We start from the raw sequence: 13896 nt of genomic DNA on the forward strand, positions 1-13896 counted from the left end.
TTTAATATGGAATAATTCACACATTTGTGTGCCATTCTTGCAAGGGGCCATGCTAATCTCTGTATTGTTCCAATCTTAGTATATATGTTGCTGAAGTGTGAATTCTGCCCCTAGAAGTCTTTGGCTGTCCTAGACTCACTTTGTAGACCAGGCTGGCCTCAACTCACAGCAATCCACCTGCCTCTGCCTCCCAAGTGCTGGGATTAAAGGTGTGCTCTACCACACCCAGCCTAGAAGTCTTAAGAAATAAATTCCTGGCTGGAGAGATGGCTCAGCCATTAAAGGCTAGGCTCACAACCAAAAATATAAGAAATAAATTCCTGTTCTTTGCAAATGACCCAGCCTCAGTAGTTCTGTTACAGCAATACCAAAGGCACTGAAGAAAGTTTAATAATAGCCTGAGAGTGCAAAGAACAGAAGTTCACATAACTTTCCACCTACACTTGGTTTTCTCTGTCATTAACACCTTGCAGGGGTGGGCCATTTGTGAAAGCCACTGAACCAGTAGTGATGTATTACCAACTCAAATCCATACATTAGTGCAGGGTCCACTCTCCTCCTCCTCCTCTTTTTCTTTCCCTTTTTCTACCTCCTTCTCCTCCTCTTCCTTCTTTTTTGAGACATGATCTTACTTTGTAGCCCTGGCTGTCCTGGAACTCACTCTGTAGATTCAGGCTGGCCTTGGATTCACAGGGATCCACCTGCCTCTGCCTCTGAAGTGCTGGCATCACCACACCTGGGCTTGGGTCCACTCTTTGTGCCATACTGTTGGCTTTGTTTTTTAACAATTAAGCTTTATTATACAACCCAACTAGCTTACACAAGAGGGAAGAAAGGTAAAAGGAAACAAGAGTGAACCTTCTGGTATCTGTTCCACGGATGGGTCCCTTGGTGTCTGTGGCCTGTGCTCTGGTCCAGCCTGTTTGTTGATCCTCTTCCCGATCCACTTGCATGCGCTCAAGCCCCATCTGACCCTGCTGCTCCTCTCTGTCCCCTCCATTTGCCTGTCTGTCACATGCAAGGGCTGGTCTCCCTCTCCCATTGAGGGTCTATTAGAAACACCATAGTCCAGGCGGAGTCACTCAGTCCCCTTCCTGAATTTCAGGCCCAGAATGGCTCCACCCAGTCTATCTCAAGGTTAATCTCAGGGAGTTTCTGTGGTGTGTCCAAGAGCAAAGCTCGCCAAGACTGCTTTCACCTGTGACAAAGCTTACACTCCTTCCCACACCATACTTTCAATAGGTTTTGACAGAGGCTTAATGGAAGTACCCACCGCTATAGTATTGTACAGAATAGTCCATGGCTGGGCCTAAGGGCTGCCTGTGTTCCAGCTATTTGTTCCTGGATCCTTTTTCTGAAATTCTTAGCAACCACTGGTGCTGTTACTGTCTGCATGGTTTTTATTTCTCATGCCATATAGCTGAGATCTCAAGTGCATAGCCTTTACAGACTGGTATCCCAGCCTCCATTGTGCTGAGGTGGACCTCAGGATCTTGTGTATGCCAGGCAAAGGCTGGACCACTGAGATCTATCCCTAGAACCAGCTTGGCTTCTTTCTCCCAGGAACTGCACCTAAGATTCCCTTCTCTCAGCCAGGTATGGTGGTGCATGCCTGTGATCCCAGCACTCGAGAGGCAGAGGCAGGTGTATCTCTGTGAGTTCGAGGCCAACCTGGTGGTCTACAAAGCAAGTCCAGGTCAGCCAGCAGCCAGGGCTGTTACACAGAGAAACCTTGTCTTGAAAAAAAAAATTCCCCTCTCTCTTTTCATTGATTAATACCTGATTTCTTTCTTTCTTTTTTGTTTTTCCAAGACAAGGTTTCTCTATGTAGCCTTGGCTGTCCTGGACTCACTTTGTAGACACTAGGATGGCTTTGAATTCACAAAGACTTGCCTGACTCTGCCTCCCAAGTGGTGGGATTAAAGGCGTGTGCCACCATGCCTGGCTCTTTTTTTTTTTTCTTTAAGATTTATTTATTTATTATTATGTATATAGTGTTTGCTTGCATGTATACCTGCACACCAGAAGAGGGCACCAGATCTCATTATAGATGGTTGTGAGCCACCACTTGGTTCCTGGGAATTGAACTCAGAACCTTTGAAAGAGTGGACAGTGCTCTTGACCTCTGAACCATCTCTCCAGCCCACCTGATTTCTTTTTAACATTAATAATTTCTATTTAACACTAATATTACAGAAGTTTCTTTATTCCTCTTGAAAGGTCATCTTCTTGCTTCTGGTAGTGAATGAAGCTCCTCTGACTGTCTCATGTAGATTTTTGTCTGGACACACATCTTCATATGCAAAACACCAGGAGACCCAAATGGTGGGTCATACAGTTAAGAGATTGTTTAGTTTTGTAAAAGAGGGGTTGGGTCATCTTCCCAAGTGATTGTGGGTCCTGAGTTCCTGAAACTCTCAGTGTCCTGCAGTCGGGGGTTTGGTGTTATCAGCATTTGGGATCTTAGTCATTCTAGGTGAGGTGTTTTGTTTTTGTTTTTGTTTTTAAGATTTATTTACTCCCAAGAAGAGACTTGATACCCTATGAGCATATACAAGGGGAGGAGGTCTCCCTTAGTCACAGTCATAGGAGAGGGGAGTAAGGGGGAAATGGGAGGGAGGGAGGAATGGGAGGATACAAGGGATGGGATAACAATTTAGATGTAATATGAATAAATTAATAAAATATATTTTAAAATATTTATTTACTCATTGTGTATACAGTGCTCTGCCTACATGTACACCTGCAGGCCAGAAGAAGGCATCAAATCACATTATAGATGGTTGTGAGCCACCATGTGGTTACTGGGAATTGAACTCAGGACCTCTGGAAGAACAGCCAGTGCTCTTAACCTCTGAGCCACCTCTCCAACCCCTCTAGGTGAGTTCTTGTCATTATAGTTTGCATCTCCCCAATGGCACATGATGTGGAACATGTTTCTTATGTTTGTCTGTTGTCTATGTGCCTTTAGTGAGGTGCCTTTTCTAATCTTGCTCATTTTGAAATCTGTAATGGAAGTTTTGGTTTCTTTGTAAATCTGATCATGTTATGTAAATACATTTTTGTTCTAATCCCAAGTGGGGGATTTTAGTTTGAACTTTAGCTTGTCCATATCTGTTAACTGTCTCATGAGGGGCATGGCTTTTGACCGCTGGTAATGGCCTTCCTCATGCCACATGGAAAGGGGCATGGTCTAGAGCTCTGAGATTATAAAAAAGGAGCACAGAGAGAGCGTGGGGTGGCGTGCGGTGGTGGCTTGTGGCATGTAGCAGTTTGAAGAGACCAGAGATGGACGGTGTCTCAGGAGAGAAACGCTTCAGGGAGCAGTGGCTTGGAGGAGACTGCTGGTTGGTTTGTTGTTGTCAGCAAGACCCTGGGCTTTGCTTTCAGACCCCAAAGTACGTATTCCAACAACAAAGCAAGAGAGCAATTAATTAGGTTACAAAGCAGGTAAGTCTGGATGTGTGTGTTACAATTACAGATGTGAGATATACCTGTAAGCATATTTGCATATGCTTATACATATGCACACATATATTATAGGTGATGCTGGTTTTAGATTTTGTCCACGGTTCCTGTTTCATAATTGTCTCCTCATGTCAGGATATGAAAGCTAAAGTAGGTCATGGAAACCCTCCTCATCCCCCGCCTTTCTGTCTGGGAAGCTGGCCATAGAGACCGTTGCCATGTAGTATGTGGCAAGGATCTCCTCACTCCCATGGGATCCTAGCACATAGCCTGAAGGTGGGAAAGTACACAGAGAGGGACAAAAATCGTACCACGGCCAGTTTCTTAGCAATCACACCTAGGCAATAAAGTCCCCATAAAGCTCTGAAGGACAGGGTTCAGAGAGCCTCGGGAGAGCTGGGTGTGTGGAGATTTCTGCAGAGTGGCAGGTCTGGCGAGGACATGGGAGTGCCACGTGGCCCTTTCCCACTGTGCATTCTGTCATCTTTTCCTTTGTTGTATCCTTTATGATAAAACAGTAAAGCCCTAGCCTCTTGCCGAATTCCCTGAGCAGTTTGGGCAAATTAACTGAACCTAAGGAGGGAGCCCTGTGGGGCCCGGCTGATAGGAAGCCGGTCAGAGCCTGTGTAAAACAACTTGCAGAGTATCTGCTGCCTAATGTGGAGGAGAGGAAGTGGTGGGGGCTGAGCCCCAGCATGAGGATCTGACAGTACCTCCAAGTAGGGAGGGTTAGAACTGGGGGGCGTGTGTGTGTGTGTGTGCGTGTGTGTGTGTTTGTGTGCGCGTGCGCGCCGCAGAAGGGTGATCTGGCTGCAAGGTGGCTTTTAGGAGCTATCTTCGCACCTTTAAGGGTCATGGGAATGTTGATTGTGAAAACAGGCCTAACCGTTGTTTTGGTTAAATCCAGCTAGCCTTAGTCTCCACTGCTCTTAGATCTGGTTCTTAAAGTTAGATCCACAAGCTACTGAGGGATGCTGAGTGAATTCAGCAAGCCCAGGGTTCTCTGTGACCCTAGGGGATTCTGGGATGTAGATCCTTTGGGAGATACAGTAATACAAAAGTGTCATTGCACTCTGTCCCATCGCCACCATCCCCTTCTCTCTCTCTCATGACAAAAGCTAATTGCCAACACCTTTCAGCTGAGGTGATATGCTGAAAGTGTCTGCCACCCTCTCAGCCCCTCTAATTCCTATCAGGTCTCTATCCTGGCCACCAAGAGTGTCCCTTACAGAGTACCAGGTCCTTCTCAGCAGTTCCCAAGATCTCCTGTAGTGATGGTGACCACCTTGGCAATCATGACTGTGCGGCCACCGGAAACGGCCAGTATCCCAGGGGGAGTTCTACTTGTATCAGTGTGGCTTAACAGGAGAGAAGTCATTCGTGGTGTGCTGCCATCTCCAGCTTCTGGGGGCACAAAACCATACAGCATCCAGAAACCCGTGTGGTAGGCAGAGGAACGCCCCCTCAGAGGTATGCGTGTGACTCTTTAGAAGCTGGGGGAAATGCTGCCTCATCGAAGGGGACTTTGCAAATGTGATTAAGGAGCACAATGTTAAGGGTTCTTCTGGCTTATTTAAATGAGTCCACATAATTATACTTTAAAGAGGAGGCAGCAGGGGAGGCCAGGCGATGGAAGTATACTTGGCGTGGTGTACAAGAGTCAAGGCTGATGGTGGCTGCTGGGAGCCAGAAAAGGCAAGGATGGAATCCCCTCCCTGAGTCTCCAGGAGCACCACAGCCCATTTCACACTCAAGCCTTCCCCACTGTGAGAAGCTGCTGTCAAAGCCACCCACGCTTGTGGGGATATTTGTTACCAGAGCAAAAGGAAGTGGACACAGCCAGCCAGTATTTTAGGAAAACCCTCAGCATTCCTTCTAACTTTTCACTTTCTTATGCATAAGTGTGTATGTATATGCATGTTTGTGTGCATGGAGGTGCACATGGGTGTGTACATGTATGTAGAGGTCAGAGGATAACCTCAGGTGTCATTCTCCAGAATGCCATCCATCTCCTTTGAGTTGAGCCTCTCACTGACCTGGAACTCACCAATTAGGCTAGACTGGCTGGATAGTGAGCCCAGGCATCCCCCGGTCTCCACTCTCCTTACAGGGAGGGCAAATGCATGCCACCACACCTTGCAGCAAAATGCGGATTCTGGAGATTGAAGTGGGGTCCTTGTGCTTGCAGGGCAAGCATGCTGCTGACTGAGCCATCTCCCTACCTGGACTCTCTCTTTTCTTCACACTTTTGGTCCTTCTCCTATCTGATACGTCACACAGCAGGACGGCAAATAGATGTTTGGGGACCGAGATAGCTGACCTCTGGGGAAAGCCTTTGACATTCATGTCTTTTATTTAAATACTATTTTAACAGTTTCCCCGCTTAAACCACAGCTATAGGTTGAATTCAGTCATCCCAGGCAAATGAGAAACACCAAGTTAGGGGACCTGAGAATGGCAGACTGCAGATGACAAGAGTCAAAAAGAGGGTGTGAGGTCCACCCCACGCACTCAGCAGCTGGAGAATCTTTGGCTGGAGTGTGTGTGGTGTCTGGGAGTGGGGCCAGCAGGCTCAGCACGTCACAGGCACTGCTCCTGCCCTGCTCATCAAGGCTGCTGCTGATACTGGCTCTCCGTGGCCGTGTAGAAGTCATCCAGCACACTCTGGATGTATTCGAAGGTGGGCCGCTCCTCTGGGCGGTTCTTCCAGCAGCGGATCATGATATTATAGAGCTCTTCTGGACAGTTCTCTGGTCGAGGCATACGGTATCCATGTTCTAGTGCCCGGATCACCTCTGGGTTTGACATGCCTGAGAAAGAGATGTGGCATTAAGTGGGGGTGGGGGTGGGATTGGGTGGCAATTGAGCTGGAGTTACCATCTGGCTATGTGGGGGAAGATACAGAACTGTCCCGTTGCTGGTTTGTCCAGCCACAAGCCATGCCAGACCTTTTTGTTTATTTGTTTGTTTTGTTTTGTTTTGTTTTTACTTTTCAAGACAGGGTTTTTCTATGTAGCCCTGGCTGACCCAGAACTCACTCTGTAGACCAGGCTAGCCTCAAATCAGAACTCAGGAGATTCTCCTGCCTCTGCCTCCCAAGTGCTGGGATTAAAGGCCTGTGCCACCACTGTCTGGCAACACCAGACCTCTTAAGGAGGCAGAACATTAACCAACCTACTATTTCTGCCACTCTTGGTCTGTTATTTTTATCTATCTATCTATCTATCTATCTATCTATCTATCTATCAATCATATATATATATGTGTATATGTGTATATACTATCCTGGAGCTCACTATATAAATCAGGCTGGCTTCAAACTCACTGCGATCCACCTGCCTCTGATAGGATTAATGCTGTAGGCCACCAATCCTGGCTGCCCATTACTTTTGTTAATTGTAGCCTCAGGCATCTAAATGGATGTAAGTTGTATAATCCACTGGGTGGATTTTACCAGTGGCCAGATTCAAGGTCACTCCGAATAGGATCATTTCCTTATTCTACCTAACATTACATTCGTTATCTTTAAAGACAACCATGAAACACCTATGATTACCAACTTCACTTTTTTTTTTTTTAATTCGGGTTGGGAGAGGCTGAAGAAATGGCTCAGTGATTAAGAACAAAACCAAAAAAACTTTAAACACCTTACATAGATGTCTATAAATCACCTGAAGTGAATCAACCCAAATTCCCATAGCTCCTCCATTGTCAGGACAGCCATCCTTGTCTCTCTTTTAAGAATTAATTAATTAATTAATGTATACAGTGCTCTGCCTGCAGGTACACCTGTACACCAGAAGAGGGCACCAGATCTCATTGTAGATGGTTGTGAGCCACTATGTGGTTGCTGGGAATTGAACTCAGGACCCTTAGAAGAGCAGGCAGTGCCAATTTGTTCACGTACTCTCATCCATTCCCACTGAAATGAAGCCTGTCCCCTTCAGATTTATGTATTTGTTTGTTTGTTTATTTTTATTCACGTGTATGAATGTTTTGCCTCCGTGTATATATGTGCATGTTGTACACCATGTGTATGTTGGTGTCCTCGAAGGCCAGAACAGGACATCAGATTCCCTAGAATTGGAATGACAGATGGCTGTAAGCTGCCATGTGGGTGCTGAGTACTGGACCCCCATCCTCTGCAAGAGCAGCAAGTGCCCTTAACCTCTGACCCATCTCTCCAGCCTCAAGAATACATTTTAAAAAAATAGAGATAATCCAGATGTGATGGTGTACAACTTTAGTCCCAGAACTTGGAAGGCAAAGGCAGATGGATTTCTGAGACTTCAAGGCCATCCTGGTCTACATTAGGAAGTTCTAGGCCAGCCTGGGCTATAGACTATGATCTTGCCCCCCCTACACACACACACAACACACACACACACACACACACACACACACATACACACACACACACACACCAGTTAACTTCCTCCCAGCCTCACACCATCTCATGGCTTCCTAGACACTTCAGTGAACAGCCACACTCATCACTATACCCAGGCCCTGCAGGTCTGGTCTCTCCAGATGTGCTCATCTTCCTCGTGAACTCTGATTCCTTGCATGCAATAAGGTGTGGGAAAGAAGAAACAGCCAGCAAATCCCTTATAGACAGGCTAAGGAATGGTGGATCATGGCATCTCTGATTGAAATGAAAAAGGTGAAGAGAGATTGGGGGAAGGTCAGGAGCTGAGTTTAATAGACATGCTGACAAGATGGGCCACTGTCAGGCTGGGTTCTAGACACACCCCTAATCCCATGTCCCTTTCTGTACCTGGATAAGGGATCCGGCCATAGGTGACAATTTCCATCAGCAGGATACCAAAGGACCAGACATCTGACTTGATGGTGAAAGAGCCAAAGTTGATGGCCTCAGGAGCTGTCCACTTGATGGGGAATTTTGCTCCTGCAGGATTGGACAGAGCAGTGTCAGGGTGAGTCTGGGGAGCAGTGAGCACTGGGGCTCTGCAGAGCAATGTCAGGGTGAGCCTGGGGAGCAGTTAGCATTGGGGCTCTGCAAGTTGAGGGGAGTCAGGGTACTGGCTCCTGCTGCCCCCTTCCTTCCCGGACCCTATGGTTTCAAGGGACATCTGTCTTATGGATAGACAGCTGAACCAAGGAGGAGTGGGCGTGTGGATATAATGTGGGAGCTCACTCTGGGACTACCACCATGATTTGGTTAGTGCCTGGTGAACTATAACTCTGAAAAGTGGAGTCCTAGAGGTCTTTGGGCATGGAGGAGCTTCAGGCGGGCTTGGGTCCAGGTCACAGCTGATACCTCAGCCTGCCCACCCAGCCACGGGGAGCAGGAGAGGACTTCAGCTGTTGTCTGGGGTTTGCTCTAGTCACTGGGTGCCTCTTCTCTACTCCTCCTCTCCTCCCTCCCTCCTTCCCTCCCTCCCTCCCTCTCTCCCTCCTTCCCTCTCTCTAGCATGGATTTGATTAGCCATTTGTGGGTATTTGTCTTAATTACAGTATGATTGGTGAACATGGACTATATAGGACATATAAGAGCACCTTAATTCTGGATTATGCTCTGATAAACCCACTGCGAGGCAAAACTCAGAAGTCAAAAATGCTGCCAACACTTAGTTACTGAACATCGTGGTTCAGCATCTCCACACTGTAGCTTCTTTGTTGTTTCTTCTGGTGATCTCTTAGCTAAATCAGAGCTGTAGCTCACTGCTGTGGCTCAGCAGCGTATCAGTAGACTGGGAAAGACATCAAAATCCAAAATTCATTATTATTATTTTTTTTTTTTTTGTTTTTTGAGCCAGAGTTTCTCTATGTTGTCTTGGCTGTCCTGGCTTTGTAGACCAGGCTGACAGCGATCTCACAGCAATCTGCCTGCCTCTGCCTCCAGAGTGCTGGGATTAAAGGCGTGCGCCACCACACCCAGCTTCATTCATTCATTTTTATGAGACAGGCTCTCACATAGCCTAGATAGGATGCCTTGAACTCCTGACTTTTCTGCCTCCACTTCCATAGTTGCCGGATTGAAGGCATGTGCCACCACGCCCACCTCTACACTATCAAAATGTTGAAAATCACAATGTTGGAGATACAAGGCCTGATTCTCAATCACTCTCTGCTGCCACCTGCTGTCTATGGCCCATCATGGCAGGCAGAGCACACATGCTGAGTGCTGAGGAGCAAGACCAGCAGGTGCCAAACTGCAGGGCTGTGGGGGAGCTAGAAGGTTGCAAGCAGTTCCATTAGAAAACCTCAGCAGGGCATTTGTTTCATGGCCAGAGTGGTCCTGTAGGTTGAGAAGCTAGACCACCATCTCTAATGGTTTCATGTCCACAAGGCACATATCACCCTGGAAGCCTTTCAGGGCTGGGCATAAGCCTGGCTGGTTTCATCATGAAAGTGGCAGCATCAGGGGAAGACCAGGACCCAAGGATGAAACTGAGGACACCAAACTGCCAGGTCCACTCTTCTGCCCCCACTTAGGGGTGACTCTTGCCCGTGGAACGATGCCAGTGTCACTGCTGACACCAGTTCACCTCAGGATTCTGTCACATAATGCTGACTTGAATCCGTGCTCCCTATCTTTGTAGCTTCCTGGCAGCGGTAATGACACAGCATCCAGGTCAGGTCTGTTCTCTTCCCTAATTCACTTTCCACGTGGCTGTGATAGAGGCTGGTTAAAGTCCTACCTGAGGTCCCAGCACCCAAAGCAAAGCCCTCTGGGTGATGGAAATGCTGTGCTTTTAGGTGTCCTATAAAACCATATACTGAGCCACTGCTAAGTAAGAGACCATCTGTATGTTCTGTGGAATTTGCCCAGGGTTGCATTATGGCTGAGGACATGACTAGTGTCGAAAATTCTCCCTCAGCCCTAAATTAGACATCCATATCACACCAGCTCCTTCCAGGGAGAATCCCCCAATGAGGGACTGCTGAAAAGCAGGGCCTTTTGGGTGGAACCCACAGCACACAGGATGTCACAGCAGCTGTGGCTGCCGCACAGGACCAGCACAAGATCAAGGCTGACAAAATCCCAGCACAGATGAGAAGCTGGCCTTGGGACTTCCACCCCTCACCAAGCAGCTGTTGGCGGTTGGTGGTTGCTGGGGACGGGAGAGCCAGCTTTTGTCAGGCTGTGTGCGAGGCCAGAGAACACCCAGCAGGAGTCACGCCTCTCCTTTCACCATGTGGATCCTGGAGTTGAACTCATGTCCTCAAGCTTGGCAGCAGGTATTTTCACTCGGTCATTTTGGTACTCTGTTTCTTTTTAAACACGGGTATTTTGAAACAATTTGTGTGTATGGGTGTTCTGCCTGTATGTATGTATGTGCACCACACATGCATGTCTGGTTCCCTCAGCATCTAGAAGAGGGTGTCAGGTCCCATGGAACTGGGGTTATAGATGACTGTGAGCCACCATGTGATGCTAGGACCCAGGTCCTCTGCAAAAGCAGCCAGTGCTCTTAACCACTGAGCCATCTCTCTAGCCCCTCCTGTCTTCACATCCCAGGTCGGCACCAACTCATGGCAGTCCTCAGGCTCCTGAGTGTTGGAAATACAGCCCTAACTCTAAGGCAGCCATTTTCTTTATTTCATACTTTAGTGTGGTACTAAGGCTCGAACCCAGAGCCTTGAGCATGCTTGGTCGGTGCTCTGCCACCAGGGCACATCCTCAGCCACTGTCTTTTACATCCAGCAAGTTTTCTCCATATCCCACCTATTCTCTACAGATTTAGATTATATATTTAACTTTTCACTTTATTTTTTGTACTTAGTTTACTTGTGTATTTATTTATTTATTTTTGTTTTTCAAGACAGGGCTTCTCTGTGTAGCCTTTTCTGTCCTGGACTCACTTTGTAGTCCAGGCTGGCGTCAAACTCACAGTGATCCACCTGCCTCTGCCTCCCGAGTGCTGAGATTAAAGGCATGTACCACCACCATCCAGCTTATACTTAGTTTAAACATTATCAAATCATAATAGATATCAAATAGTGTCTGTGTGTGTGTGTGTTGGTGCTGGAGACTGAGCCTAGCACAATACACACGCTAGGTAGGCAAGTGCTCAGTCATAGGCCTTCAACCCCTTTACTTCTTGTTTTGAGACAGGGTCAGTAACTTGCCCTGGCGGGCCTTGAACTTGTGATCTCAGTCTCCAAAGTGGCCTGGGCTACAAGTTTGCACCTCTAGACCCGGCTAAAATGTACAGATATTTAAGGTCTAACCTGATGGTCTTTGGCTGAGTAGCCCCTGTGATCATCAAGGTGGAGAACATTTGCAGCCTTTCAGACAGCTCCTCCCAGCTCCTCCCGGCCAGAACCTGCCTGCTCCGGCTAGCCACTCCGCCAGCCCCCTACACAGCTTTTTCAGTATAAGTGAACTTTATAGCTTTCATGAGATATAATTCACAGGCCATAAAATCCACACATTTAAAGTGTGTACTCCAATGATTTTTTTTTTTTTTTTTTTTTTTTGAGACATGGTTCTCTGTGTAGCGCTGGCTGTCCTTGGAACCAGCTTTATTGAGCAGGCTGGCCTCGAACTCAGAGATCTATCTGCCTGTCTCTGCCTCCCAAGTGCTGGGATTAAAGGTGTACACCACCACTGCATGGCTTTCAATGACTTTTGTAACAGCGGAAGAGCTGTGCATTGTAGACTATTTCATCATATGTTAGTCAGCTCCATCCCTAGCACTCAGACCCCTTTCTGGAGTCTCCCACTCAGCCCTAGGTTACCACTACTCCAGTCCCACCTGGGAATTTCATATTAAGGGTAACAGATATCTGCATGTGTGCCCGGCCTCTACTTAGCGTGTTCCCGAGGCTCGTGTATGTGGTGGCCTTTCAACACTTCATCGCCTCCTATTACAAACGCTCTTCCGTTTTAGGGATACTCCACATTTTCTCCATTTGTTCATCAGCTCATGGGCATCAGTTTGCGTGTTTCAGTCTGGGGCTATTATGGAGAACACTATGAACTTCGTACATGACTTTTGCCTGTTTTTGGATTTCATATATGTGGAACTTATCGGCATCCCCTCTGTTTAGATTTGCCTCTCTCATTTGGATGTCATGCCTCCTCTTTAGTTGCCTGTGGCATTGGTGTGTGGTGTGATGGTGGTGGAACCTATGGCTTTCCATGTTGGTCAGGCTCTACACTGAGTGCCATCCCCAGCACTTGGTGTGGGTTTGTTTGTTTGTTTCGAACAGAGTCTCTCTGTGTAGCCCTGGCTGTCCTGGACTCACTTTGTAGACCAGGCTGGCCTCGAACTCACAGCGATCCGCCTGCCTCTGCCTCCCGAGTGCTGGGATTAAAAGCGTGGGCCACCATGCCTGGCTTGGTGTAGGTTTTTAGGCTGCTGTATGACCTTCCATTATGTGTGTGACACAGTTGATAGGCACACATATTGTCTGTGGACTTTTAGGTTGTTCTAAAGTTACTGTCACCTTTCCTTGCAAAGTCTTTGTATCGACCTGATATGAAATGTTCCTCTTGAAGTCTTGTGTGGTATTAACAATGTCAACCAGACAGAGTCTAGAATTGCTTAGGAGACAAGCCCCAGGGTATTGTCTGCGAAGGACTTTCTGCATAGGGTTAGTTGAGGTGGGAATGGCCCACCCGTGTGGGCGGCACAGGTCCCTGGGCCGTGGACCACATGAAAAATAAAGAGCAAGCTGAACACCACCACTCTGTCTGCCTCCTCACTGGATACAATGTTGCCAGTCATGACTTCCCCACCAGGGTGGCCTGTCCCTTCTAACTATAAGCCAGATGAAAGCCTTCCCTAGGTAGCCTTTGCTAGGTATCCTGTGCAAAAGGACCCTGCCGATCTTGACGCACGAGTTAGTCTAGGACAGATCTGTGTCCTTTCCAGGCCCTCCTGCGGGTGTCCACTCTCAGATCTCACAGCCCTTCCGGGAGGGAGCGTCCCTACCTTCCCGCGCTGTGTACTCATTGTCCTCGATGACCCGCGCCAGGCCAAAGTCAGCGATCTTACACACTAGCGATGCGGAGACCAAGATGTTGGCAGCCCGGAGGTCTCTGTGGATGTAGTTCCTCTGCTCAATGAAGGCCATGCCCTCCGAAATCTGCACCCAGAGGAGACAGTGTCATCCTGACATGTTACAGCCACACAGAACCCACCCCTCGGAAACTGGGCAATGTCTGCATAGGCCCCTCTTTTTTTTTTTTTTTGGTCAGAAGGCTCCTGGGCTCTGCCTACCTATCTAGGCCAGGGGTGGGGGGCATTCTCACGGCCTGGCTCAGTTTGTGGGCTCCATCAGGACATCAACACTTCTGCAGAACCCTTTGAAATGTCCTCAAAGAACAAGCAATGTGAATGTTTCTCCAGGATCCTCTGCCTGTGCAGGAACCAGTATACCAGGACATTTACGACACCCCGTCCTCCCTTCTGGGGACAATCCCACCCCAAAATATTCTCTCCTCACTTTTAT

The 13896-nt window shown here is 47.8% G+C and overlaps 1 protein-coding gene and 1 pseudogene across 1 annotated transcript in view; both read right to left on the bottom strand.

Annotated features, from left to right (window-relative positions):
• On the bottom strand, positions 1-99 carry LOC127188769 (uncharacterized; annotated as a pseudogene).
• A 5724-nt stretch (positions 100-5823) lies between these two features.
• Hck (HCK proto-oncogene, Src family tyrosine kinase) overlaps positions 5824-13896 on the bottom strand; it is a 43869-nt gene continuing 35796 nt past the window's right edge. Inside the window, exons 11-13 of the mRNA XM_051143471.1 lie at positions 13377-13530; positions 8246-8377; positions 5824-6278 (exon numbers count right to left, since the gene is read on the bottom strand). Coding sequence (XP_050999428.1) covers positions 6076-6278; positions 8246-8377; positions 13377-13530 — 489 coding nt within the window. The 3' untranslated portion in view covers positions 5824-6075. The remainder of the gene's footprint in view (positions 6279-8245; positions 8378-13376; positions 13531-13896) is intronic.

Source organism: Acomys russatus, chromosome 4, assembly GCF_903995435.1.
Source record: "Acomys russatus chromosome 4, mAcoRus1.1, whole genome shotgun sequence".
Lineage (NCBI taxonomy): Eukaryota > Metazoa > Chordata > Mammalia > Rodentia > Muridae > Acomys > Acomys russatus.